Source organism: Denticeps clupeoides, unplaced genomic scaffold (genome assembly GCF_900700375.1).
Source record: "Denticeps clupeoides unplaced genomic scaffold, fDenClu1.1, whole genome shotgun sequence".
Classification (NCBI taxonomy): domain Eukaryota; kingdom Metazoa; phylum Chordata; class Actinopteri; order Clupeiformes; family Denticipitidae; genus Denticeps; species Denticeps clupeoides.
This window is the reverse complement of record NW_021629783.1, coordinates 7,161-34,246: the sequence shown is the minus strand read 5'-3', so window position 1 is coordinate 34,246 and position 27,086 is coordinate 7,161. Positions and strand designations below refer to the sequence as shown.

The following is a 27,086-nucleotide window of genomic DNA, read 5'->3' as shown; positions in this document are numbered from 1 at the left end:
TTTTCTGTTAGTCATCCACAAATAGCTGCCACTTGTTCGGAGGAACAGTGTGACATCTGCAAGCACAAGGATTCTGCAATAGACCATTTACTGTAGGCCTTGGCTTTTATTTGCTGTTGACTGGAACATTCTTTTTGTCAGCACACATGTACCCAGTTCCACTGTGATGAATGCTTGACGCGTAATCAGGCCTCAACAAGCCGGTGGACATCTTAACTTGCATCGGGTGATACATCCATCCACCTTTGGCCACTTGCACTGGAGCAACACCTTATGCATGCAGGAGTGGAAACCACAGCCTAGCTTTTGTCATGTGTCATGCCATAGCATGTTGTGTCAAATAGATATTTTACATTAAAGGCATTTGGACTCAATGGCTGTAGGTTGGGTTTGAACCTGTGACTTTGTGGTCATCTGGTTCATAGGTGAATGTGTTACCCACAAAGCTACTACCACAGCGTGGTAGCACATCCTATGTCACGTCCTACAGAACAGTTTTTTTCAATAACATATAAATTCGCACACACATATAGGTGTGTCATGTCATCATAATGTGAAGCATTTTTTAAAAAGTGTTTTTAAGGCAAACCTGTGGGAGGTTTTAGAATGTCCCACAAAAGCAACATTGTCTCAGATCTAAAATATGTTTTTGGTTCATGGAAATTCTTGAGAGAATCTGCTTGGTTTGCTCACCACCACCAAGACTCAGCAACTGACTTAATATCAGTTCCCAAGCACATTCCCACAGGAAGTGAAGGGGATGTTCATGTCAGGTTTTCCATATTACAACTCGCTGCCTAAATAAGGAATGTTGGCCTGTGTTTTTTCATGTGTGAGATCTGTGAGAGAGTTTACGTGTACTTGCGGCTCAACTGTAAATTTTAATAGTCCCGAAGGAGTGGGAAATAGGAGTGTGAAATGGTCACAAAGGACGTGAAATGTGTATCAAAAGTAGAAGCGTTTAACACATTTCACTCCACGCCATAAGCCAAACACTGGGTTTAATGAAAAACAACCATTACATTTACAAGCTTATGACATCAAGCGTCCTGTCTTTTAATGGAACTTTCTTCGTTCTTCTCCCGTTGCCATGGAGACAGCCGAGGGTTCTGACTCAAGCAACGCTTTGAGTTGGCTGTAAATATCCCTGGACAAGCATGTCTGAACAGGTTTTAACAATGTTTTAATGAACCTAAAGGGCTTTCTACCTTCATCACTCAAACTTAATCGAATGGATATGTGAGGTATTTTATTGTTTTCAGTTGGTTTCTTTTTTTGTCCAATTACTAATACAAGCAAAAATGTTCGGTCAGATATATTCATTCCAGGAATACCACCCCTTTCCCTTTCCTCTCTTTTTTTCTTCCTTTCTCTGATTTCCTTGCCCCAGAACATGTCGAAGCCCCATGAGTACAAAACCCAGGAATGTTGACCCCCAAATGGAACCATATTTGGTCTTTTAGTGTGTCATAGACAGAAGCACTTATCATGTCATCCCTATTGGGACAACGTTTTTTTTTTTTGTTTTGTTATTTATTTATTTTTATTTTTTCATAATTTCCCCATTCAGGGCAACAATCCTATCACAAATTTCAAAGGCATATGGTATTGATTCATAGATATATGTAGAAAAATGTTGGTGTGAGACAGGGAGATCTGTGGTCAGTTGAAATATTATTTCTCAAGTTGCTGCCAAGTTTGTCTGGCAGAGGAAACTCCCTTCAAAGAGCTACACTTTTCCTTCAAAAGGAAAGCGAGTGAAAAAGGAGCGGCCGCACGTATACGTCTTTGTATGTCTGTGTGAATGGGGGGACATGGTGGGGGGGCAGACAGACATAGGGATGACCTCATTCTCACGAATGACTCCCGCTGGTGTGTATGAGTCTGGGTGGGTGGGGCTTCAGGGAGAGCACACTCTTTAAATAGCTGCCGCAGTTAGTGGCCGTACGATTCAGGGAGACGACTCACTCACGCTTACTTCACTCTCACTTTGACCATCCGGGTCTGCAGTTCCGCTTTAAGGTAACTTTAGTTCTGTATTTTGTCATGTTGGTTTTAGATTAAGGTTGCAGTTAGCAACGCATTACCTATGTTAATGTTAAACTCAAGATTAAAATTCTGCTGCTGTAAATATAAACTTATAAACTGGTTTTTAAGAAGTGATGATTTCTATATTGCTTTTTATAACATATTGAAAATGGTATAGAATAATTTTATATAGTTTAAAGGTAAATAGAAGTGTGATGATGGACACCTGGTATGTTGAAAATTAAATTCCAGTCACTATGTGAGAATAATTGTATTATGTATATCATAAGTGAGCAACTGGCAATATTTTTATTTTAACAAATATGAAACCATAATGTGTTTTGCCAAGGTTGCCAAGGTCTTTTGGCGTCTTCATGCTCATTCTGAGAGTGTTTGTAACCAAAAAGAGATTTTGCTTTGATACAATGTAATAATGAGATTATGGGAATACGTCTACTCCTTTCCCTCCCCAGAATGCATAGCGTGTGCCTGGCGTTGACCCTTGCCATGTGTGGCACTGGCCTGTGTAACCTCCTGGAAAAGCAGGCCGATTTTGGACTGCGCGTCTTCTCTGAGGAGGCACGTTCGTCTCCTGGCAAGAATCTGGTCCTCTCACCCTACGGAATCACGTCAGTGCTGGGTATGGCCCAGATTGGGGCCTATGGGACGACCCTGGAGACACTCACCTCCCGCATGGGGTACTCTTTACAGAGTAAGGCATCAATCTGCTGCAAAACTGAAGGCATGAACATCAATGAATTGTAATAAAGCACCCATAAAGCTTCATGACTGTACTAATGATTGACTTTCTTCTTGTCAGAACGTGGGATGCCCCGTCAGCAGAGGATGCTCCATAGGGATCTCTCCAGTGAGGAGGGTGTAGAACTGGCCAGTGGGGTGATGGTGGACAGGAAACTTCTTTTGGAGAAGAGCTTCCGCCGTGGCCTAGCCAAAGCCTTCCAGGCCATGCCCCACCAGTTAGACTTCAAGCAGTCTGATGTTGCAAGGAGGGTCATCAACTCCTGGGTCTCTGATCACACTGCTGGTAAACATCAGTGTTTATGTGTCTTTACGATTCTGCCCTTTGTAACCTGCAACCTGTTGATGCTGATAAATTTTCTCCTCCTCTGCAGGCACCATCCACCAGTTCCTCCCAGACGGGGTGATCACTGAACGAACTCGACTGGTGCTGCTCAGTGCTATGCACTTCCACGGCATGTGGAAGAAGCCCTTTGACCTCAAGCTGACACAGGAGAGGCTGTTCCATGGAGCCAATGGCACCACAGTGCCTGTTCCGATGATGACGATTACACAGCAATTTAACTACGGTATGTACAACAATACAAATGAATAAATTACAATTAATATGATTTACAAAAATACATATTTCATGTATTGTATGTTCCGTGTATAAAATGCTGTTTAAAAAACACTTAGCATCCTTCTCGTTCAACAGGAGAGTTTGTGACAGCAGACGGTGTGGACTATGATGTCATCGAGGTGCCCTATGAAGGAGATTCCCTAAGCATGCTCATAGTGTCTCCATTTGAGAAGGACATGCCCCTGTCTGCTCTGACTGTTGAGCTGACTAGCCGCAAGGTCCATGAGTGGAGGCAGGAAATGAGGAAAATTAACAAGCAGCTGTCCCTGCCCAGGTAAGATGACCGGACAGCAAGTTGAATGGAGGCCAGGGCCCCTTCTCGGTTATCCAGAAAAATGCATGCGCTTTAACCGGAACAGGACTAAACTCTGTCCATTGCCTTTCAGATTTTCCATTGACTCAGAGCTGGACCTGAAGTCTGTCCTGGGCAAGCTGGGCTTGGGAGACATCTTTAGCCAAAGCAAAGCAGATTTCTCTCGAATCACCAGTATGTCACTGAACCTCCAAATCTGCTTCTAATAACCAAGTGGCTATTTATCCCATGCACCTAAGCGAACTTTCTGTATCTCACTCTCTCGTTTTTTTTATTTTTTTACATTTAGCTGAGGAGCCATTATGCGTGTCCAAATTCCTGCAAAGAGTGAAAATTGAAGTGAATGAGGAAGGGACCAAAGGATCTGCTGCCACAGGTAGATGCATTGTGCCAAGTGATAACAAAGTAAAATGCAGAGCTAACCATAAATGTACCAAGCTATTTGTGAAGACAACATGTGGGAGACTTGTCGCTTTCCTCTTTTCAGCTGCCATCATTTATTCACGGATGGCCATAGAGGAGCTCACACTTGATCATCCATTCTTCTTCCTCATCCAGCATAAGACAACTGGTGAGTCTGTGTCACTGAATTTTCCATCCACTTTACTTAACATTTTTCTATGATAGATTTTCAAAAGCTAATACAATTTGTGTATTCCTTAGGTGCTGTACTATTTGTAGGTCAAATCAACCAACCACAAGAGCACTAGGTGGCCTCATTTTTACAAGACAAGGACCAAGCATAAAGAATCTGGGACCACAGAGGCCTCTGTCAAACAACGTACTACTGATTCTATGCATGAAACTGTTCAAATTTGTTTCGAGTGTAAGGGGTACTAAACTTTACAGAAGCTAGATTACTGTCAGTATTTTTATATACAAATTTTGACCAATGAGAGAAATAAAAAGTCAGTCATGCTGTTAGGAAGGGATATTGTGAATGTTGATGCTCAGTATCAACATGCCTGATATGAATCAATATGATCACGTTGTCCACCCTGATGGAACTGAGAAATTATATTTTTACATATTGCTGCCGAAAAGGAAATCTGTTTTAAGATGTATGTATTTTCTTGTATATTTGCTTTACTTAAAACACTTGTGGAATACTGTATTTTGTACATTATTTATATACATATTTATTTTTAAGAATTGCTATATTAAGATGCTCTTTTGTTATAAATAAACGTTACTGCAAAACAATGACACCTTTGCTTTCAAGTAGTTTTCTTTTATTTGCATATGTCGACCCCTGCTGTCCAAAATTGAACTTTGTAAATGACCACATCAAACATAATTAAGTGAAATTTACGTTGCACGTTGCTAAATCGATAGTGATATTAATTATTGTTTTGAATATGAAAGAGAAGCATAGAAGACACATTTTACAAACTGGCTCAACACAAACAGTACATGGTTGATTAAAAACTACACTATGCTAGGATAATAATTATTTAGTTTGACCCAGCTGACATTTTTCCTCCATCCACAAATTTCGGATCTTCGATCGCAGAGCCGTTTCCATGGAAACCGAGTCACCCTTCAGTTTGTCATGGCAACAGCATCCGAACGTTTTGACCACGCAACGTTACCTAAAGAACGGACAAATGACACCGACTTTCGATCGACCTGACCCTCTTGTTCTTCTCACCTCAGAAACGTATAATAAGTAATCGGATGGGCTACCGTACAAAACTGCACAGCAACTGAGAAGAGTGTGAGACGAGAGTCCGGGTATTTAAGGGCGTTTATCCTTTTATTCCTGTTAAATTCGCCGCGGCTTTAAGGCACAGCGCGCATGATCGCGGATGACGCGGACAAACCCCGATTCCTGCCTCCGCTGTCCAATCCCACTACACCACATAAATTAAATTGGACATGACACTTTAACGGGTTAAGTTTAAAACAAAAAGAAGGCTCATTAAACACTTAGCGCGGGTGGACATCCATTAGCGGCTGTCGATATGGTAAGTACCGGGAGCGGGCGGCTTTGGTCGCGCGGCGTTTCATGGCAACGTAGCCCTTAGCTTGGATGCTAGCCGGTTAGCATCGTGACAACTACTTGTTCGCCACAAAAAAACATCTTTCTTTCGCTCAACTCCATTGTTAAGCGTTTCCACTGCGCGTATGTCAGCGAGTAAGTGATAGTCGGTGGGCTGCAGTGGGCGAATTCCGCGCTTAAGAGGACATCGTTCAGTGCCTAGCTTGCTAAATTAGCCTAGCACGGAGCCGGGCTAGCAGGGCTAGCGCAGCGGCAACTAACAGCGGCTTCGCGGCGTTGCTGTGGCGGCCCAGGTCGCTCGCAGTCGCAAAGTCCTGTACGTGATAAAAAATCAGGAAAAAAAAAAAAAAGTATAAGCCGCGGGTTTATGTTCGCACCGCACGACTACACCCCGGAAGCGCTGCTCGTCTATTGCAGCTGACAGCATATACAGTAACTTTTATACAGAACTATATACATAAAAACTATGTTTATATGTGCCTCGCGAACTGGCCCCCTATCACTTTTTTTTAATTTTTTTTTTTTATACTTATTCTGAGCTGGACAGCGAATTGGACCCCTAACTTCCTGCACTGCTGTGTAAGCAGCAGGGCAAAGTAGTTTTGAAACACAATTACAGTTCTTTCCTTTCTTCTGTATTTCTTCTAATCTTCTGATTAGATTACACAACCTCTGTGCATCTCTTTCTCTGTCTGATCATATAATCTCAAACCATTCAGCCTAAAATGTGCCAGAAAAGTGATCTTTATCCTTTTTCCACTTTTTTTTTTTTTGCATGTCTCCGTCTTCTAATGCTCTGTTCTTTCTCCCTCTCGTCAGAGTAAACGGGAAAGCCAAGCGCTTTGGCTGCTGTAAGTAAAGCCAACAAGCTTAGCTGGTTGTGTTTTTTTGTGTGGTTTATTTTTTTTTTTAACCTAACCGTAGGACCCCCGTAGTACTAGGACAACGTCACAGCTTTGCATTGTTTGTGCAGACTAACTGCGTGTTAATTTGATTTTTTTTTTTGTTTTTTTCGGCGCCCTGTGCTGTGTGGTTTTTGTGCCCAACTAACTTAGGACAGAATTGCGCCCCCTCGGTTCCCCTGATCACAGTGGCTGTGACTGTGCTTGTGACGACTTGTTTGAGAGCCTGTGAAGCAGGGCGCTATAAATGCGACCCTTCTTGGTCTGACACAGATACGCGTGTGCCGGTACCTGCATCCCGCAGGAAGGGATCCGTCCTTGCTTGGCCTGATTTAGATGATCTGTGTGTTTGGACTTCCCTCCAGATGTCCGCTTACCCCCGGTCTGTCGATATGCTGTGGTGCTAGTGACAAGTCAGTGAAGTCACCTGGTTAGTTTTTTTTTTTTTTTTTTTTTTTGTTAAATATAAGTGATGGTGGCATGTAACATTTGCAGCCTGAATGGAGTGAGCGTGAAGTAGGCCAAGTCCTCGAGGAGCAATACAGTGCAGTGCATTTCATACCTTAAATATTTTAAGAGCACTGCAATGGATACGGGTTACGCGGGCACTCTCTCTCTCTCTTTCCCTAGCACTCCGGACGTTTCAATCCGCCAGGCATCAGTTTTGAAACTGATGGTGCAGGTGCCGTTTTTTTTTTTTTTGACCCCTTTTCTTCTCTCTCCCTGTGTGGCCCCGCAGATGCGGTTCATGCTGCTCTTCAGCCGGCAGGGGAAGCTGCGTCTGCAGAAGTGGTACACGGCCACCGCCGAGCGCGACAAGAAAAAAATGGTACGAGAGCTCATGCAGGTGGTGCTGGCCCGGAAACCCAAGATGTGCAGCTTCCTGGAGTGGAGGGACCTAAAGATAGTTTATAAGAGGTCAGGCACCCCACACAACAAGGGCTCGCTGTGGAATGTAACCACAATATCTAAACATAATGACAGAGAACAGAGGAAAGTAGGTGCTTTCTCTGCGTGTGAATATTTCAACATTGCATAGTCCAGTTGCATTGCATAGTCCATGCAACTGTTCTTAAGAAAGTTGTTCCTGTTCATGTTGCGCTATTTTTTAATTTTCTGTGAAATTGTAAGACAGTGATAGTTGCAAATTTTTTTTTTCTTTTTCTTTTTTCTTCAGTTTCACCCTTTTTGTTGTGACCATGTCTGCTGATGTTCATTTCTTATATTGAATTGCTGCTGTGATTTGCACTACACTGAATGGACAGTATTTGGGAAAATTCACATACAGAATGGGGTTTGGTTGGATTTGTGTAATTTGCTCACGGCATGGCGTAAGCCTGCCGGGACTGTTCATAGTACAGAAGAGCTCCATTTAATATATTAACGAGTGACGGTCACTCTTTTTATGAAAACACATCCTGCATAAAATGTTTTTAAAAAAAAAAGTCCAATATGTTATTATGATTGTCTTTTTTTTTTTTTTTTTTTTTTTAACCTCTTGTCTTTGGAGGGCTTTTTTCTCCCCCCTCCCGAGTTCATGCTCTTTACACGAAGATGGCAAATATCAAAGTAACAGCCCACACTCCTGTCTCCAGATCGAACCTGACTACACATGATTAGATTGCCAAGTTAGTTCGCTAGAGCGAGCAGTAATTAGCCAGAGTAGCGCTCTAATCAAGCGGAGAGAGGGGCCATGGGTCTCTTCCCAGTGTTTACTTAGCGACTCTTCAGCACATGAAAAGCGTAAAATGTCAGAAAATGCATTATCAGATGGCCATTAATGGTGAGTCACCGCGTGAGTCAGTGTTGTGGGGTGGGGGGGGTAATCACCACTCGCTTCGCTCGCAAAAACACAAGCGCGCATACGCACTCGCCCGCCTACGCGACGCCTCTATAGGAGCGGGACTAACGCCGGGCCGCCCTGTTCGGCTCTCAGCGCTGGACTTTACCGAGGATGGACGGGCAGGAGGTCAGAGGTCGTTGCCTTGAGGCAGTCAGTTCAGGTAGCCCCTCTCCTCTCCCCACCATACATGATCTGCAAGCTGTGTTAGTGACAGTGGGCTTGTATCTATATGTTATTAAGGTGCAAATGTCACACAACGATAGGAAAACATGACATTTTATAAAAGTCAGGAAATTTTAATTGATTTGCACGTGGTGGGACTGGGAAAGGGTTAGTTCTACACCCAAGTCCTGTTACACGTAGGTATGGTACTTATTATCTTAGGTCCTCAAAAAGACACACGATCCATTGGCCATGTTAAGTGTGTTCCTCTCAGTTTGTGTTGGACCACTAGAGGGCTCTCTTAGTTTCTTTTCCCCCACTTTTCATCCGTGTCCCTTTTTGTCTTTGAGGCCACGAATACCCAAGTCCTGGAGGTCCATCAACTCAGGAGAAACCCCCCGAACCCCAACCTGAATGAATGTTATTAATTCAACTTTCTGTGCTTTCAACCAGCCACAAACATAATTTACCTTTTAACAATCACTTAATTGAGCAGCGGTTTGAACAAAAACTGGACCTGGAACCTTAGTAAAACAGCATGCGCAGTCGTGAAAAGAGGGTGTGGCTTAAGGAGAACTCGAAATCCTTTCGGTAGGACCAAACTTGCGCACCTTGTCTCCATTCCCATAGTGACTGGGTAATAATATTGTATCGGCTCCACTGTACTGTGCCCACAAATCACCCTCATGAATACATACAAAATTTAACTGCTTTTTAAAATATAAATGTAATTTTATTATTTTATTTAAAAAATGGTGCACCCCTTTTGTACTTGTTTCCATACAAAAAAAATGTACGTTGCACACTGCATTTTCTTTTCTTCTGCTCTTATTAATGAACTCGCGCACCCCTCCCCTCTGGCAAGCGAGTGACCTGTAATATTAACCCTCTTGTGTTTTACATGGGCGGAGAGTGATCCTCATTATGGAGATTTCTTTTTTTTAATCTTCCCTCATACATACGTGGCTTAGGGCTTTATAGCCAATGACTTTTTATTAAGGTTGTCTACTTCCAGTCTTATTAAATGTCTGTGTCCTTAGACATTCACACTTTGAATCGCAATTGTTCTGAGGTGTGTGTGTGTGTGTGTGTGTGTGGTGTGTGTGTGTGTGTGTGTGTGTGTTAAAAACACAGAAATATAATACATCTTACATTTAAAAAAACAAAAACGTGCATTCATTTTTTTTACTGGCTATTAAGGTTCTTCATTGTGAATTGGTGTGTGTTTTGTGACACATTTATGACAACTGATCCCAGAAAAAGTGGAACACAAATATTTGTTTAGCTGGGGCATGTTTAGGCTTTCAGTTGGGCCAGATTTTGTTCTGTTTGGTTGCTCACTGTGTGCTAATCCCTTTTTTGTGGTTTTATGTGTGCACCCATCTGGGTGTTTTTTTTTTTTTTTTTTTTTAAATGACACAACCTGTGTGCTAAACGGTTTTTGTCTCTGTGTGTACATTTCAGGTATGCCAGCCTGTATTTCTGCTGTGCGGTGGAGGAGCAGGACAATGAGCTCATTACCCTGGAGGTCATCCATCGCTTTGTGGAGCTGCTGGATAAGTACTTTGGCAGCGTGAGTCACTTCTCCATTTTTCCTGGTCTTGCTCCTCTCTCTTGCTCGCTTTTTCCTTCATTCTCCTTGTCTTTTTCTGAGCAATTTTCCCCACTGTCCTCCTTTTTTTTTTTTATACCTGAGACTATATTAGTAGCTCTGCTTCATTCCTGTTTTTGTGTCAGTCAGTATCCTACTCCCTAATACTTCTCTTTGCTGTGGTTTTACTTCAGCTTCCCTGAAAGAGTAGTTACTTCATGTCTTTTCTGTCTGATAGGCATCTAAAGCTTTTTTTTTTTTTTTTTTTTTTTTTGCATCCTAGGTGTGTGAGTTGGACATCATTTTTAATTTCGAGAAGGCCTATTTTATCCTGGATGAATTTCTGATGGGGGGAGAAATACAGGACACCTCGAAGAAGAGCGTTCTCAAAGCCATTGAGCAGGCCGACCTTTTGCAGGAGGTGTGTGATGTCGTCTGTTAGGCCTTAGAAGATAAAAAGAGAAATACACCTTTTTTAAAAGAAATTTATATTGCATGAAAACGGTACATTTCATTTAAATATCTGGTTTAGATATGACTATTTTTGATGATAGTTTTGCAAACAATTTAAATTACCCCACACTCCCACACAAGCATGATTTAAAAAAATCTATTATGCATTCCTGAAACTGGGATAAAGATATTATAATGCATTATTAATGGCCTGCAAAATTGTTGATTCATGATTGCATGCAAAACATTGAGACAGCAGGATACCCATGGTAATTAAGGTAATTAAAACGGCTTATAATAGCTGTTATTGTGTGCAGTGTAGTACTTGAGCGCAATGCTTTTGATTGATATGAAAATAAATTTGTTTTATTTACCCCACTGCTTATTCCCACTCAATATACATGCTTATGTATCAACTGTTTTTTTTTTTTTTTTTTTTCTTCCAGCTATTTTATTCCCCATTTCATGTCACCTTAAATGTATAGTCATGCATTTGAACTCTGAGCATCTTGGATTATTATGAATTCAGATTTTCCTGCTGAACGGTGCTAAGCATTTATTCATTCTTGCTGTATGTGACGTAGTGAGATGGCTGTTGATTTCCTGCTGTCATTTGCCTTTTTTTCCCAGTCCGTGTCTCATGCAATTAATAGATAACACTTCCTCAATCATCTGTGCTAAATATGTCGGTTGACACTAATTAGGCGCAGGCGTAATTGCTAAGGGCTCAGTGTTGTAGTGTTGTGATTTATTGCAGCTTTTCCCTGGGCCGAGTGTTATTTCATCACCAGCTATGCCATTTACAGCTGGGTAGTGTAGGGACCGGCTGCACAGAACAAGATGGCAAACCACATGTAAATGTTGTTATAATGATGCAGTAGAGGTTTCCATTTAGAAAATGTCTTGTGCATATATGAGGGGGGAAAGAAGCATCCTTCCTTGACAGCATGAGATAAAAATGACTTTTGACTCAAGTCTTTGGTGGCTCGCGAGCAAGTGAACATCTGGCTCATTTATTCAGGTTTTGACAGAGAATGGTTTCATTCAGAATGCCTGATTGTGAAAGTCAAACATCTGGAGTTAAAATGAAGTATTGAAATGGTTCCAAGCCAGTTTTCTTTCTCTCAAATGTATGGTGCAGAACGTTTGAACAAATTGTCATTTGTGTTAAAATGTAATTACAAATAAAAATGTGTTCCAAAACTATTTCACTGGTTTAGCAGACTGCCTAAATGGCAAAATACACATGTGCGTGTTGAAAATGAGATATATATATATATATATATATGTGTATGTATGTATATGACACACACACGTCTAGAATTGTCCGTTTATTTTCAGGTATAATCTGTATCTTGGATAATATTGGAACTGCAGTACCTTGGAAAATTTTGTTCATGTTTGACCTGTGTGTGTGTGTGGGTTGCTTCTCAGCTGAATTTAAAGCCACTTTTGTCTCTCTCTCTCTCCCCAGGAGGACGAGTCTCCAAGGAGCGTTCTGGAAGAGATGGGCCTGGCGTAGTCCCTTTTAAGCGCTGTTGAGTTGTGATGAAGGACTTTTAGGTACTACTGATACACACAGAAGAGGATTTGGATTTGGATTTGCGTGCTGTAACCGGAAAAAGGGGACCTTGACTTCGGCAAGAACGAGTACTTAACGTACTAGAACAAGGAATAAAAAGGGAGGGGATATTAGGGCAGGGTATGTCTGAGGGTAAACCGGCTAATTTCTTTTGAATGCTACTGAGTTCAGCATGTGATTGTATTTTTTGCCCCTCTTGTCGTCTTTCTTTTTTGCCTTCTACGCGATGTCATGCCATCTGCGAGTCGGTGTTACAGGGTTACACCGGTCAAATACCATCTCCGATAAGCTCTGATCATAACCTTGAACAATCTGCTATTATTTTTCTTTGCATTCTTTTCTCTGCCCCTATTGAGGGCAAGATAACTGATAATTTGTCATGTTTTAAAAGTGTAATACACTGAATGTAGTTGACAGTCTACCTTTTATGTTTAATGTCCATAACACATCAGAGCTCATTTTGAAACTTGAGATCAATTTTTAACAGCTTCTCAGGTACAGAAAGGTGACTTCAAATCAATGGGAGGAAACCCGCATGCTTATAAATTTGATTAAAACAAAAGCAGTAATGGACTGAACGGCGAGGCTTTAAAATTGCGGCATTTAAGGTTCAAGCAGCAGGAAGCTTGTGTTTGCCAGCTGTCTTCACGCATGGTTTTATGCTTTTGCCAGGGATCACATGCCATTGATCTCATTTGCTGCTCTTTTCAAACATTCAAAAGTTTTTTGCATAAAAGGTCCTTCCATTTAAAATGGAACATGGGACTTGTTTCTTTGCTCGTGAATTTATGGACTCCTTGTGGTGACTCTCTTCTCAACCTGACCCCTTCATTTTATTTCACCCCACATTTTACCAAAGTGTTTTAAAAGGAAATGGGACAGAGGAGGGAATGGGTTCGATATTGTGTGTTGTCTATCCTTTAAAATATCAGTCATAGGAATATAAAAAATAAAAACCTTTTTTAAAAGATCTGTGTGCAACTGAGGGAATATTTTGATATTTTCAGGTTTTTTTTTTTTCTCTCTCTCTTTCCTCCCCCCTCCCCCAAGACAAAAACACTCATCATGGGGACGTGTACCTGCGGCTGTTTCAGTTAGGAAATTCTAGAGACTTGAATGTGTGAACGTGTGAATGTAATTTTATAATGAAATAATAAATAAATAAAACATAGTTTCAGCTAATGTCTTCATTGAAAATGTGGCTGCGTGCAAAGTTTTTTTTTTTTTTTTTTTGGTATATTGTTGGGCTCCGCTGAGAGCGGACTATGACTGATGTATTGTTGGAAAGTGTCTGCTGCGCTCGGGCAGAGTGGCGATAGGGAGGGGGAGAGAGAGAGCACAAGAGCAGGAGAGTTGGGGAGGTTGGGAGAGCGATGGATGGAGAGAGAGAGAGAGAGAGGGATGTAGAATGTAAGTGGATGAGTCACCACTGGTCCTTTGTGACAGTGGCGCAGTCAAGCCGACTGCACTGCATCCACAGGAATAAAGCTGAAGATAAATGAGATGGCACATCTCATGGGCAGGGACACAGGCTGTCCACAAGTAATGACAACATTAGGGGCTGTTTGGAGCACAAATGAAACGACGGGCAAGCGGGCCACAGATCAGAGTGGGATTGCTGAGCAGGTCCTGCGCAGATCATTAGAGATCATTACAGCGTGCAAATCTCGGCGACATCAGGGCTTTTTCTGTTACGCTGCATGTCAGTCAACAGCCCCTCAGTGGGGTGGGCTTGGTTATTCAGCACCCAGGAGCTGTTCTTTGGATTCAATCTGTTGTGTTCAGTGATAACACGGGCACAGCGGGCAAATATGTAGAGAGGATGGTCGCTCGTCCTTTTGTCACTCATCAGTGGCTCTAAAATTCTGTGACCCGTGGAGTACTTCAAAGTGCCCTCAACAGGCAGGTAGTTGCTGTCGTCTAAAAATAAGATGAGCTGGAGGTCTTACAACCCACTTATCAGCCCCTCCGTGTCCCCTTCGATCCGCCGTCTGGCTTCCCGTCATCACTCATCTGTAAATCCGCGTATCTCCGATCTATTTGTCCACTCCCACGCCACATACGTCAGAAGGGTAACAAAGACTTGAGGTTACATTAACTCCTTCCACTCTCGCTTTGCACCTGTCCTTCAGTAACACCCATGTGTCACGGCGCATTTAGTCTGGACTTAGTCACAGTCCAGTCCATTAGCCGTGCGTCATACACTGTGCTCCGCGGGGCTGTTTCTCTGGGTGTTTCCTTAATCTGGGAGAAGCTAATTTAGCTGCAAAGCAATGACATTAATATTATTTGCATCATCAAATTAAGTTTTGCTATTAAATATTACAATCACTGTTTTTTTTTGTTTTTTTTTTACTGATATGACAGTGCACTATAAATGTGAATTAATAGGATGTATAATTGTGATTTTTCTATTGCAGACAATACACACACACGACAAGCAGCAATATATATTCTAACTGTGATTGTTCATGCACAATATAATTACAATAACTGTCATTATAATTAACAATATTTTAACTGTCACCTGCTCAAAAATTATTTTTAAAAACAGTTATGCTTATCATATTCAGAAATTAGGTGATTGCCATCTGTGCTTTGTGGTCTCTACAGATGCATTTTTAAAAATTGCTTTCCTGACGTGAGCTCTGATGACTGTCCCTTAGCAGGACCAGCCTCTTGTGCTGTCTGGTGTCTGCAAGTTTGACCTTAAAAGGCAGGAAGTCTGTATGCTGCGTAGTCCAAACTCAGACTTGAACCCAGTCCAGGAAGTTGGCCTGCTGAGCTGTGGGCGGTATGTTTCACCTCTCCTTTGGTGCCAAGTTGGATGACTTCGACTCAGCCTGGAGTGTCCTTGAAGCGGCATTGAAATGGCTGCATGTGACATCTGTGGAACTCATTGAGAGTTCTTGATTGCCTGACATTGGCGTGCACGAGTGTTCTACTGTGATTAACTGCATGGTTTACATTTTTATTCATTTCATAGACTTCTCCAGACCAGCCTGTCTGGACAGGACCCTTGGAGCTATTTTTGTCAGGCTGTATTGGTCAGCAAGTGAAGTCGTGCCTATGAGTGAATTGAATGATTGATGTCTGAAATTGTTCACTTGCTTACACCTAAGGCAAGCACGGATGCTATATCTCAACTGGCTTCCGGTTTTGAAACGAAGCCAACATACCGCTGCAATGTTGTCAAATTTGGAACCAGGGTCTGCAGAGTACAGACATGATTCAGTGCCAGGTGAACCTACTCATTTATTAGCCTCACCCTTACTGCAGCCAGTCTCATCCAAAAAAAAAAGAATTAAGATGCACTATGTAAAAAAAAGTTTAGGTGAAAAAGTGGGGGAAAATACTCTACAGGGTCGGCCATTTATATGGATACACCTTAATAAATATTATATATATATTAATGTCCTGTTTGTGGCAAATTAGTATATGTGAGGGGGCAAACTTTTCAAGATGGGTGGTGACCATTTTGAAGTCGGCCATTGGATCCAACTTTAGTTTTTTCAATAGGAAGAGGGTCATGTGACACATCAAATTTATTGGTAATTTCACAAGAAAAACAATGGTGTTGGTTTTTTAACGTAACTTTATTTACAAGTTTCTGACCACTTATAAAATGTGTTCAATGTCACCAGCCATTCACATTTTATTAAGGTGCATCCATATAAATGACCCACCCTGTACATTGAAACACATGGGAAGTGGGTGCACAGCAGGGGCGCTACTTTTCAATGACAATGTCCCAATTCTAACTTTATATCCAACTGTTTTCCAATGTACAGCTCAAATGTGCTGGGATCAGACCGTACACTGCCCTGCAATAACTATATATTATAATAAAATACTCCACACCAGCAGGGGGTGCACCCGGATGCAAGTGAAGAAGACAGTCTCCACTATAAACACTTGATCTTTCTACAGCTTCCTCACCTGCTCTTCACTAGTAAACCGCATGTCAACCATTGCTGCGTTCCTGACTACTATGGATTGCCCTTGTCTGTTATTGTTAAACCTCGATAACTTGCCTGTGCCCTCCCTGCTCCCAGTCTGACTTATGCCCTCCTGTTGCCAACTTTGGACCAAAGACGATTCTCAAGCAAGCTCTGCTCCCGTTACCAGCAGCTACTGTAAAGCCTTCCCCTTCTCCCCTGCTGGGTCTGCAAATGCACCCCCCAGCCATCCCCATGACAGCAAAAGCAAGCCAGCACCGGGTGCAGTGGGGCGCATGCCCTCCCTGACGCCATCAACCAGTCGCTCGCCACACTGTGGCAGCAGCAGCAGACCCAGCTGCAACAATAGCAAGCTCAGAGATTTCCACCCGGTTCCATTTGCTACTGCCGCTGCATCGCTGACCCCCGCACGACCCCTCAGCCTCGCCAGCTTAGCCCTGCCCCCGCTCTATGGCCGCATCGTGGTGTGGTGCCGGGGTTTTCTTACACATTGCAGACTGCTCCTCTTGCTCTAGACTGCGCAGGGCTCTCGCAGGTCCTTTAATGCATAGCGTAATCACATTCGCCACCTCTGTTGAGATGGAGTGATGACAGCACCACCCCCCACCTCATCCGTCTCCAACCCACGGCCCTGAACACCACCCCTCGGCAGCGGAGGAGCCCATGCAGCTTGGATGAGCTCGGGGAGGGAGGAAGAGGGGCTCTGCTTCGACTGTGGGGGTGAGAATCATTTCAGCACCGACTGCCCAGCAGCTCCACAACAGCCAGAAGACACTTCCACTCACAAGCTCCCCTGGTGAGCCCTGAACCCCCTTTCAGTTCTCTCTGGGGGAACTGTCCCTCATGTGAACACCAGGAGCTTGCCCTTCTTGATTTGGTGGCCGCATAAACCTCATGGACTAAGATATGGCTGCGTCTGCCTCCCTGTCCTGCGCTGTAACCTGCCTCGAGCCATCATGGGGTTGGACAAGCACCCCCTGGGGTCTGGGCACATATATTGTTGCACAGCTCGTTAGCCTATCCCATGAAGAGGCTATCTTTCTTTCTCATGGTCACCTCACATGACCCCCTGCTGCTGGGTTATCCATGGCTCACTCTCCACAAACCTCACATCCTCTTGGAGCATCGGAACCATTCTGAAATGGGGAGAAGATTGTCATGAACATCAGCCCATGCCCCCAGTGCTACCTGACATTAGTCCTCCCATCACAGAGATTGGTGCAGTCTGTCTAGGCCTCATGCCATGGTCTATGCCCAGTCACACAAAGCCAAGCCCCTGTCACCCTGGAACCAACCTGGCTGGAGTTCCAGCCTGCTACCACGACCTGGAAACAGTCTTCAACAAGGACCAAGCTGCCGATTTACCCCCTTACCTGTACGATAGAAATGGAAATTGATCTCCTCATCAGTGCAGTGCTCCCCCACGGCTGACCCCCCTGTCTCAACCAGATCACCAGGGGATGGAATTGTATCTAGATGCATTAATACACATAGTTCTCAGCCTGCTGCACCTGCGATACTCACTATGACAAATACACTGCCCAGAACCCGACTGATAAGGCGGCTCTGGTCCGTGTTCCATATTTTCTATGGGGTCTCCCTAACTTCCTGATTGTGTGCATTTGTGTTCATGTATATAAATGTATGCCTGCTGTATCAATTTCACAATGAAATGTTGTGTTTAATGATGGACAAGTCACTGTGTAAAGTGTTTACCGGCACATTCCAAAAGAATGATTCCATGAATCCTGGTATTGTCATCTTAACACATTTATGCATCATCAGGAAAGAAAGAATCTGTTTATTCGTGATTATTCACTCTATTCTGCAAACATTTTTTTAACCACGTAATGCATTTTTTAACCATGTAATGTTGCTGAAGTCAGACCTGAGCAACTGAAGCAACCCCAGATCATGACACTGCCCCCACAGTCTTGTATGGTTGGGATTACGCATGATGCTTGACACTCTTTCCTTCTTACCCTGATTTGCCCATTTTTTATTGGTCATGCAACTGTTCTTGTTGCACAGTGTGTGTGAAAATGCATTTACCCTTCATATTAAGCAGAGCTGTGTGTGCTCCTGCCAATTGTGTCTGATCACGGTTGTTTTCCAGACGCTGGGATGATTGTTCTCCATCAACCTTCCAACCTGACACGATTTTAGTCATTTCAGTGATCTGGTTGAGGTGAGGCAGGTCAATAATTTAAACCTTCTGAGACGCAGTGACATCACTCATAACTATGGGTGCTTCAAAAATTATAAGGCATTCACTGCATCAATTAAAATGAACTAATGCTCAACAAGCTGAAACATATAAATCAATGCATTGATTTACTAATTAATTGAACCATGGTGGTGACCGTTTTTTGGCAGGGCAGTCCATCTTCTTGTCCTCATCCATCTATGTATGAGTGTTTTCTCTGGTCCTCCGCCATAAGTTGGCCATTCAGCAAACCACCAACGGAGGTCTGAAGTGCTGCCAAGCTCCTCTGCGTATTTCTCGCTCACATGGGTCGACCTTTTCCTCCAAACTCTTGTCATGCATTTTTAATGACATTTTTTTTTCACAGCCTGCGAACGCTTTATCTTTATGGACTGCCGCCTCTGCATGCATTCTGACTGTGAAGTTGGCGTGCGTGCATCTCTCCCTCTCTCTCTCTCTCTCTCTCTCTCCATCTCACTCGCTCACTTTCTTGCTCTTAATATCCCTCTCGCTTGCTACCTACTCCCTGCTGCACCATTACAGGGCATAAATAATTAGCTTTTGGCCATACTGTAGATGTTCTCTTGGCTGACATCATGCAATCTGACTCAGTGTGTGTGGGCTTTCTGTGGGCTCCCTCATTAAGCTTTCCATATAGGGCGCTGGGCTTTGAGTCAGGCACTGTATTGTTGGACCGGATCGATTTGATATGGAGCACAAAAGCGCCCTTTGATTGTATTCCGGAGTTTTGCTCTGATTGTGTTTGGCAACGTCGCCTCCATTATTTATTGAAAGGGGGAGCTCGTGTTTGACGACACCGGGGCTCTCGCTGGCTCGTGTGTGTGGATCAGATGGTGTGTATTAGTTGGCATGTAACAGGTACTGTGAGAGCTGTGTTTGCCACCATGTCAGCGCGGCTACTGTGTCCTGTGTGCATTCGTACATTCCAGTTGGGTACTTGGCGAGTGAATTTGACAGGTACTCTGTACAGCAACAGTTCCTGCATTAGTGGATGTGAAAGTGTGTGTGTGTTGTGTGGTGTGGGGGGGGGGTTCTGCCGTAGAGATGACTCACACCTCAGCCATGTGACTCATGATTCACCGCACCGTGGGCTGTGCTCCTCTCATCAACCCCCTCTCCTTTCTCTTATCTGCTCTCACTCTCCCGCTCTCTCTCTCACACACATCAACCTGGGCTTTTATCTGCCCTTATCTACTCCCTGTCTGTCTTTCTTCCCCAATTTGTACCTCCTCCCTCTGCCTTTTTTTTTCTCTCTCTGTCATTCTTTTTTCCCGGGGCTTTCTTTCTTCTAAGGTCTTTCCCCTTTTCCCCTCTGACTCCCCTCGCTTTCTTCTCAGCGCCTTCCTGCTCGCCTGCTTGCGAGGTGACTTTGTGTTGCTCGCTCCGATGGCGTGAACCCATTTTTCCCGGTGACTCACCGCACGCCGGTTTGCCTGGAAGGCCATTTTCCATCTTCGGCGAGATCAAGCGAAGACCTTTTGTTTTGTCGGTGTGAAGGAGCGCACTGTACAAAAAATATGCACCAAACACAGCATTTACTCACTTAAAGAAGCAGCCAGCATGCACATTGGTAGGAGGCGGCTCCCAGAAGTAACTGACCGTTCACGTCACCCTTGATGTTTGTCGCTAACTTTGAAAAAAATACTTGATTCTAAAGCTTTAAAAAAAAATTTATACAGCTGAACATTGTTGGCAAGTAATAACCATGCTTCAATGTATACAGCTATATCTCGCTGTATATTCACAGCTAAAACTGGAGGTTGCTGCCACAGAGCACCATGGAAACGATCTGTAAGGTAAAAGGGCGCTTTTTTTTACACCACTTTATATGTTGTGTGTGAGGCGGGACCTGACAGCCCTTTTCCTTGATATCAGTGATTGATTCGACCGCTGCGGTTCTCGCGGCTTCTGCATATGAACACCCCCCCCCCCCCCCCCCATAAAGTTGTGCTCCCCTCTGTCAGTGTTCAGCTTTTCTTCTGATCTTCACTTTAACCTCTGATTGTCTCCCTCGCTGTGATACATGCCTTTCCTGGTGTGTGTGGTGTGTGTGTGTGGTAAGGGATATCAAAGCAACTAACGAGGGAGAAGAAAGCCCACAATGGTGTGCAATTAGTGAACTGGCATTGATTTGCTCGTGTTTGCGGGGTCTAACAGCTCCATTGTAAGAGGATGGCAGGAGGTTCTTTAGCTGAGCAGAACCGCTCCGGAACCCACTTCCTCTCAAACGACCGTCCTTCAAGGGCCCTTCATGTGGCCTGACACCTGTTGGAATTGCAGCGAGCGTCAAGCAATCGACTGAACGGGGGCCAACGATTGCTCTTCAAAAAGCAAGTAAAAATGACGCAAGGGTGTGTTTACATTTATATTGATCAGCGAGCTGTTGTTCAAGCTTGTGCGATTTTACGCACTTGCAGATCTATACCTTCGAAGGCCGAGTGCTGCACTCTACCTCGCTTTAGCCTCTTAGTGAGTATGATGCGATGGAAAGAAAACAAGCACGTGTTTCCCAGGAAGCAATTAAAAAAAGCAATCTTAATAAAAAATAGTTAATTTTATTCATTGTTCTCTGTGTAGCAAAACTAGTCATCAACATGCGATTATTTACATCCAGCAAACGCATGTTTATTACGGTACGTACATGGTACATCTAGAAATGACATAAACAACATGAGATTCTTCATACAAGACTCGACAGGTTTTTACTTAGGTACGCTATTAATTGTCTTCTAGTTGTTGTTTTTTTTTTTTTATACTTTTTCTCAATGCTCACAATGTCTTCAAAGAAGCAACACAATTTTAGATGCAAATACACAGAAACGTGCAGACACTTCCCTCTTTCCTGCTTCAGTCCATCCCCTCTTTGTCCCTCGTTCGCTCTCACCCTCTCAGTCTCCCGTCCTTCTCTTTAGAATCCAAAAAATCTCTTAAAATAATTAGAACACACTACACTTTTTCACCACGTCTTTTTTTTTTTCTTTTTCTCTTTTTTTTCAGTACCACTCTGTTTCCAGACAGATAAGAAATCACACACTTCGGGCACTTGAGAGTTGAGTTAGATGGGGTGGTGACCTTTGAACTGCACTCTACTGACTGAACCTAAATTCTTTTTTTTTTTTCTTTTTTTTTTTTTTACACCAGATGCAGTGAGACCAGTGAGTTGAGTCGAGTCGACTGAACAAAATGGAGCATGTCGAGTTCCGTCTGCTCTGCGGGTTTCAGGCTTATACATTAACAGCATGGACACGGTCACTGATTTCACTTGGAAGATTGTCAAAGCTGGATCTTGATCGGATGCTTGGTGTATGAGGACTACCGGTTAGGCTGATTACTGACACGAGGCATACGTGACAGATTACGTGTAGATGTGCCTTTCTGAATCTAACAAACAGATTTTAATCCGCTTATGAGCAAAACATCAAGACAACCTTATCTTCATTATTGACGAGCCTCAATAACTGTCAAAGTGGAACCTTGGATTTAGCCTCAATCAAATTTGGGTCCAGATCGAAACATTTTGGCATCTCTGGAAGTGAAAACCGCGAAAGATTTTAGAGTTTCGGGTTTTGTTGGCTGTTTTGGTACCGGCTGGAATTTGCGCATGCAGACAGATTTGGGACATTCTGAGTCTGACCCTGCTGAAAGTGAGGCGGATCTTCATAAAAAGGGGGAGAAGTGTCATGGTAAGGCAATAAGCTTGTGTCCACTAGTTTAAAGAGCTTCTGTGAAATTGTTCAATTTCTTTACAAACATTTTGGAATGTATGAATGTCATTTTATATTACTTTTTTTTTTCGATATTTAGAAAAACATAACAGTAAGTTGATATTAAAATATGAAATCAATAATGTGTTCTAAAATAAAAAAGAGACTTTCTATGTACAAAACAGAGTGCTAGTCCGACACTCAAATAGTAAACATGAGAGCAGTATTCTCAGGGCCTCAGGAGTAGCTGGAGCAAAAAATACATCGTGGTGTGTGTGGAAACGACGAATCTTTTCCACGGTATGGCACCTTTCTCTTCATTTTCTTCTCTTTTTTTTTTTATGTTAATGTTGCACTTACATGAACGGCGTCTATGGCTTGTGAACCACTTCTGTAAGCGTTACCTTTTTACCCCACTGACTTGATTTTTACGTGTATTAAAAATATATATAATCAAATGATGACCACACAAGAAGATGATAAAAAAAAAAAAAAAAAAAACTACTGACAGATAAGGCTTACTGTTCTGGGGATTTGCTTGGTGGTTGATGGCTAGTCTTTAAACACCATGCAGAACATGTCTGGACTCCATCTTGGAGGACTGCAGTTGCTGAAGACCGATGGCTGGCAAGCTGAAGGATGCAAAATGGGTGTCGCTCTTTTCTTACAGTGTCTCACGGTCATGGCAAGAGCAGGGACGCGATGACAAATTTTCGTACTTTTTTTTTTGCGGGTACCCTTTCGTGCAGCTCTCATCCATCTGACCAAAGAGTTCTCCATCTTCCTCGTCCTTCTTCCTGGAGAGGGAGAGGGATTTGGGTTCAGTGAGATGAACATGTACTCCGGTGAGGGTGAATTAGGAGTAAACGATCGTTCGATTGACAGTTCTACTCACCACACAGATTGTGTCCCGTCTGTTTCAAAATGTTCAAGTCAACAAACAGGGTGGGGTTGGGGGGTGGGGCTAAAAGAAACTCTGGAATTTCCTCAAACAAATCAAATTGTAGGGGGGGAAACAGTCGTCAATTTCTTCATCTGCCCTTCTCTTCAAGTTTCTTCTCTCTCCCCTCTCCTCCTCCTCATCCTTCTCTCTCTCTCTCTCTCTCTCAGTGAAGGCGGTCCGCCTTCACTGAAACATCCTGGGACGTTTCAGGAAGACCTTCTCGATGAAGTTCTCCAGCTCTTCATCGCTGCCCTGCGGGGACGGACGCATGGGGCCGTAGTAGTCTGGCCCCTGCGGGACTACAGGCGCTGGGGGCGGATAGTAGAAGGCCGGCCGGCGACGCGGAGGCGAGCGCGGCTTGGGCATGGGCACGGTGGTGAACGTCCGGGGCTGAGGGACCACGTAGTTGGGGAAGTAGAGGTTCCTCCGCAGGGCGGGGGGGGTGCGCAGACGGGGCTGGGCCCAGGCACGGTACCTGCGCTTGGGCGGGAAGTCGAAGTCGTAGTCCAGCGAGTTGCCCAGCAGCTGGTTGAGGGAGTAGGAGGGTTTGGCGTAGAAGCGCGGTTTGGGATTGGGCGGGGGGAAGTAAATGGGGTAGTAGCCCCTGTAGGGTTTTTGATAAAACGGGTAGGAGGGGTAGGGCCGAAAGGGCTGCCGCTGTGGTTTCAACCAGAATTCCTGCTTGCTGGGCTTCACAGCGCCTTTGTCTTTGAACCAGGATTTGAACGGGCTGGACATCGGTGGGGACTTGATCGGAGGGGGGTTACGGGACACCGGCGTCACGGGTGCTGGGGCCACAGGCGGGACAAGGGGCAGTTGCCACGAAAATGTCTCGGGGGCGTCTTTCTTCTTCTTTTTCTCAACATCACTGATGATATCTACCACGTCATCGGCCGGGAGATGCAGCTTGCTGGAAATTTCGATCAGCTTGTCGATGGTTTGTGGGTCAATGTCGTCGTCGTCAGCGTCCTCCTCCTCGTCGGAGCGCTTGTCCTCCGCCGCGTTCATTCCCAGCGAGTTCTTCTTGCTATTTTTATTGTCCTGCTTCCCCATGTACTGCAGAAGCATGTCTGACGCAATGTCCGCCAGTTTCTCCTCCTCCGCTTTGGCTCTCTGGGCCTCCGCCGCCTGTCTCCTCACCTCCTCCTGCTCTGCCTTGGCCCGTGCCTCCTCCTCCTCTGGACTCTGAGCCTCCTCCTGCTCCTCCTCGTCATCGTCATCTTGCTCTTCTTCATTCTCGGGCTGGTCTGTGAGATTGTCATTAAAATCGTCCATGAAGTTGCCACCCCGGTACAATGGCCGGCTCTTCTCCTTCTCTGCTCCTTCTGCCATTTCATCTTTTTCTTGGACAGCGCCAGGTTGTAGCCCCTGAACGTAGGCTTGATCTCGTTGTCCAAGTAGTCGTCGCTCTCTTCGAGGAAACCCCGACTTTCCCTCGGGCCCGTGGAGTCCGCTCTCTCTCTCTTGGTGGCAGTGCTGAGGCTTTGCAGTTGCTCCAGCATGGTCTGTAGGTTCTTCACCTCGTCTGGACTCAGCTCCTCCTCCCCTTCTTCCTCTCTTGTCTCTGGTTCCGCCTCCTGTTTGGCATCCTTTTGCTCCTCGACCACTGGTTGCTCTTTCACCGGCACCGTCTGACTGGTGGTGCGACTCGTCACTTTCTCCGTCAGGCGTCCTCCTCCTCTCGCTCCTCCCTCCCTTTGGCTGCGGCCGCAGCCATCATCAGCTCCAGCTCCTCCCTCCGCTCTCTGTCACTGTCAGCACCCTTACCCTCCACCCCGTCCTCTCCACCTCCTGCGCTCTTCTTTACACCTTGTGGCTTATTGAGAGCGTCCAGCAGGATGGCCGCTAGGGTTTTGGGATCCACGTCTTTAAAGAGTTCATCTCCTCCTCCTCCTGTTTTTTGTTCTGCAGCCCCTGCTGAGCCTCCTCCGTGACTGTGGGGAGTGGCCGTGAAAGCTCGGGGGAGGAAAGCCCATTGTGATCGCCGACTGTCTGTCTCTCTGGGCTGACGGGGACGCTTGACGTGGACTCAACTGAGAGGCTGAAAAGGATGAGCAGGAACGTAGTGGGGGCACTTGTGGCGAGTTGGCACCGGATCATGACCGTGCGGGTCAAGTAGAATCGCGGAGAAAGTGGTGTGCCTGCCAGAGAGAGTGAGTGGGGGGTGGGTGGGACAAAAGAGAATACGCCAGTTCAGAACGAGACAAAAACTATATTTTTAAGAAGAATGCCTAAATGGAAGATATATGTGTGTGCAGAAAAAAAACAAGACATTTAGGGGACAAGTGTCATACAAGGGCAGCGCAAGCCAGCCGGTCACAGTGAATCATTCGCTTAAAACAAATTACAGGACGGGACACTGCATAATACATTTGTTGCAAAAATGGACTAGTGTAATCATTTGAATGAAGGGTTACATTACGATTTACACATCTACAGCATCTCCAGGTCTCATGGGGTGTGGTCCAGTAACCATGAACATAGAAGCAGAAGCACCTTGTTCCTCCAACGCAAGTACCTACACTGGACATGTGAGCGTCAGGGAATAATTCGATTTTCTTCTTCTTAATCTTGTGGACAGTATGATCATATTGATATGATACTGGCTTGCCTTTGCACCCCCCTGATCTCAGTTCAGCCGAGCTCCTGAGACATGTCCCCTTCAGAAGTCCATGTCTCACGCGGACCCGTGCAATATTACGCAGGGTTTTCTTTTTTTTTATGTTGTTAATGTTTAATATTTTTGCCCCCCCTCTCGTGTACCGGAAAGCTGAAACCTTGTGCTGAATTATCGTTGACGCTGTCGCGCATGCGCCTCCAAGCGACTTGACTAATGGGCGCTTAATTGGCTCGCGAGCTCGCAACTTTAAGCCCTTTTCTTGCACGTGACGGTGCGCACACGCGGAGAGATGCGCGAAGGTGGCGTTGCCACCAGACAGCGTGGGCGTGGGCAACAACAACAGCAAAAAAAAACTTACTCAAAGGACCAAACCAAAACCGCTGGTCGGTCTTTAAGGAGAATTGAATGAAATACGATGACATTTTGGTTTTTTCTACAAACGTTTGAGTTCTAGATTAGCTCTTGGCTGCATTAGAGCAACACGCAGTCTGTAAAGACCCAACTCCCAAGTACATTAAATTTGGTAATCCTCTTTTCACAAGTAATCTCCTCCCGACACTGATCTCAGGCAATACCCATTAAAACCAGGAGAACGTGCCTCGCGGCGCATCGTGTCGAGACCCTTATAAAATCATAATAATCAGACATATGTTACTTCACAAAAGTCATTTCCGATATTTCCAGCGTCACGGACGACGTGGTGACAAGCGGGGACAATGATGAAGGTACGGGGGCGGAGTGATGATGTGACGATGATGAGGCTTATTAGCAAAGGTCATCAAGAGCATCAACGCAACTTATTTCCTGACTATGGAAGCATGCATAATATCCAGTATACATTTAAAACCACTGACCATGAATCATATTCATAATGAGCCCCAAAAAATAAAAATAAAATAAAAACAATTTCAAGTGCAAAAGACAGAAGAAACTGTTTAATCTAGCAAGACGTTCAACTCGTTAAAACATATTTTTGTTCCTTTTATTTAGTTCCATTGTCTGACTGACCGGGGAGACGCTGCTTACCGGGGGCTCGGGGAGCGCCGTGTTCCGCAACTTTACGCGCGGTTTCTCGCTCGCTGCTGCCGCCGCTGCCGCGCGCTGCTGCCGGGAAGCCCGCTCGGCGCTCCGGAGATATTTTCAGCACCTCGGCCGGCGCCGCCCGCTTTATATCGGCCCTCCTCTGGCCACGTGACCCGCGCGTCAGCGCCGCCCATTGACGTAAGCCGCTCTCCATTGATAAGAATTCGCTGGTCGATCGAGGCCCGGGCGCTCGCCACGCTGCAGTGCTCAGATGAATGAACGGAAGCAGGATGAATGAAATAGTAGTTTTTTTTGCCCCTTCCTTTCCTCTCTCTCTCTCTCTCTCTCTCTCT

General features: G+C 44.6%; 2 protein-coding genes and 1 pseudogene across 4 annotated transcripts; 2 read left to right on the top strand and 1 right to left on the bottom strand.

Moving 5' to 3' along the window:
- The first annotated feature begins 1,962 nt into the window (after window positions 1–1,962).
- Window positions 1,963–4,930, top strand: LOC114774162 (plasminogen activator inhibitor 1-like). Its single transcript, XM_028966067.1, has 9 exons — window positions 1,963–2,022; window positions 2,502–2,740; window positions 2,849–3,073; window positions 3,162–3,356; window positions 3,485–3,683; window positions 3,796–3,896; window positions 4,012–4,098; window positions 4,210–4,293; window positions 4,386–4,930. The coding sequence occupies exons 2-9, from the start codon at window positions 2,503–2,505 to the stop codon at window positions 4,430–4,432; spliced, it is 1,176 nt and encodes a 391-aa protein (XP_028821900.1). The 5' UTR covers window positions 1,963–2,022; window position 2,502; the 3' UTR covers window positions 4,433–4,930.
- A 394-nt stretch (window positions 4,931–5,324) lies between these two features.
- LOC114774160 (AP-1 complex subunit sigma-1A) lies at window positions 5,325–12,286 on the top strand. 3 transcript variants are annotated; one of them, XM_028966065.1, is made up of 6 exons: window positions 5,325–5,689; window positions 6,544–6,575; window positions 7,366–7,544; window positions 10,096–10,204; window positions 10,506–10,643; window positions 12,150–12,286. In XM_028966065.1, the coding sequence occupies exons 3-6, from the start codon at window positions 7,366–7,368 to the stop codon at window positions 12,195–12,197; spliced, it is 474 nt and encodes a 157-aa protein (XP_028821898.1). In that variant the 5' UTR covers window positions 5,325–5,689; window positions 6,544–6,575; the 3' UTR covers window positions 12,198–12,286. The 3 variants fall into 3 exon arrangements, with proteins under 3 accessions (XP_028821898.1, XP_028821896.1, XP_028821899.1); XM_028966063.1 differs by lacking the exon at window positions 6,544–6,575 and having other exon boundaries at window positions 5,329–5,689; XM_028966066.1 differs by lacking the exons at window positions 5,325–5,689; window positions 6,544–6,575 and adding an exon at window positions 6,992–7,056.
- An 8,692-nt stretch (window positions 12,287–20,978) lies between these two features.
- On the bottom strand, window positions 20,979–26,829 carry LOC114774161 (neurosecretory protein VGF-like; annotated as a pseudogene).
- Between the last annotated feature and the right edge of the window lie 257 nt (window positions 26,830–27,086).

Excerpts from the sequence above, each read along its gene's own strand:
- LOC114774162 (XM_028966067.1), top strand. The coding sequence starts at position 2,503 with ATGCATAGCGTGTGCCTGGCGTTGACCCTTGCCATGTGTGGCACTGGC. Across the intron at positions 2,741-2,848 it reads CATGGGGTACTCTTTACAGA|AACGTGGGATGCCCCGTCAG; the intron begins GTAAGGCATCAA and ends TCTTCTTGTCAG. Across the intron at positions 3,684-3,795 it reads AAGCAGCTGTCCCTGCCCAG|ATTTTCCATTGACTCAGAGC; the intron begins GTAAGATGACCG and ends ATTGCCTTTCAG.
- LOC114774160 (XM_028966063.1), top strand. Across the intron at positions 7,545-10,095 it reads CTAAAGATAGTTTATAAGAG|GTATGCCAGCCTGTATTTCT; the intron begins GTCAGGCACCCC and ends TGTACATTTCAG. Across the intron at positions 10,205-10,505 it reads TGGATAAGTACTTTGGCAGC|GTGTGTGAGTTGGACATCAT; the intron begins GTGAGTCACTTC and ends TTTGCATCCTAG.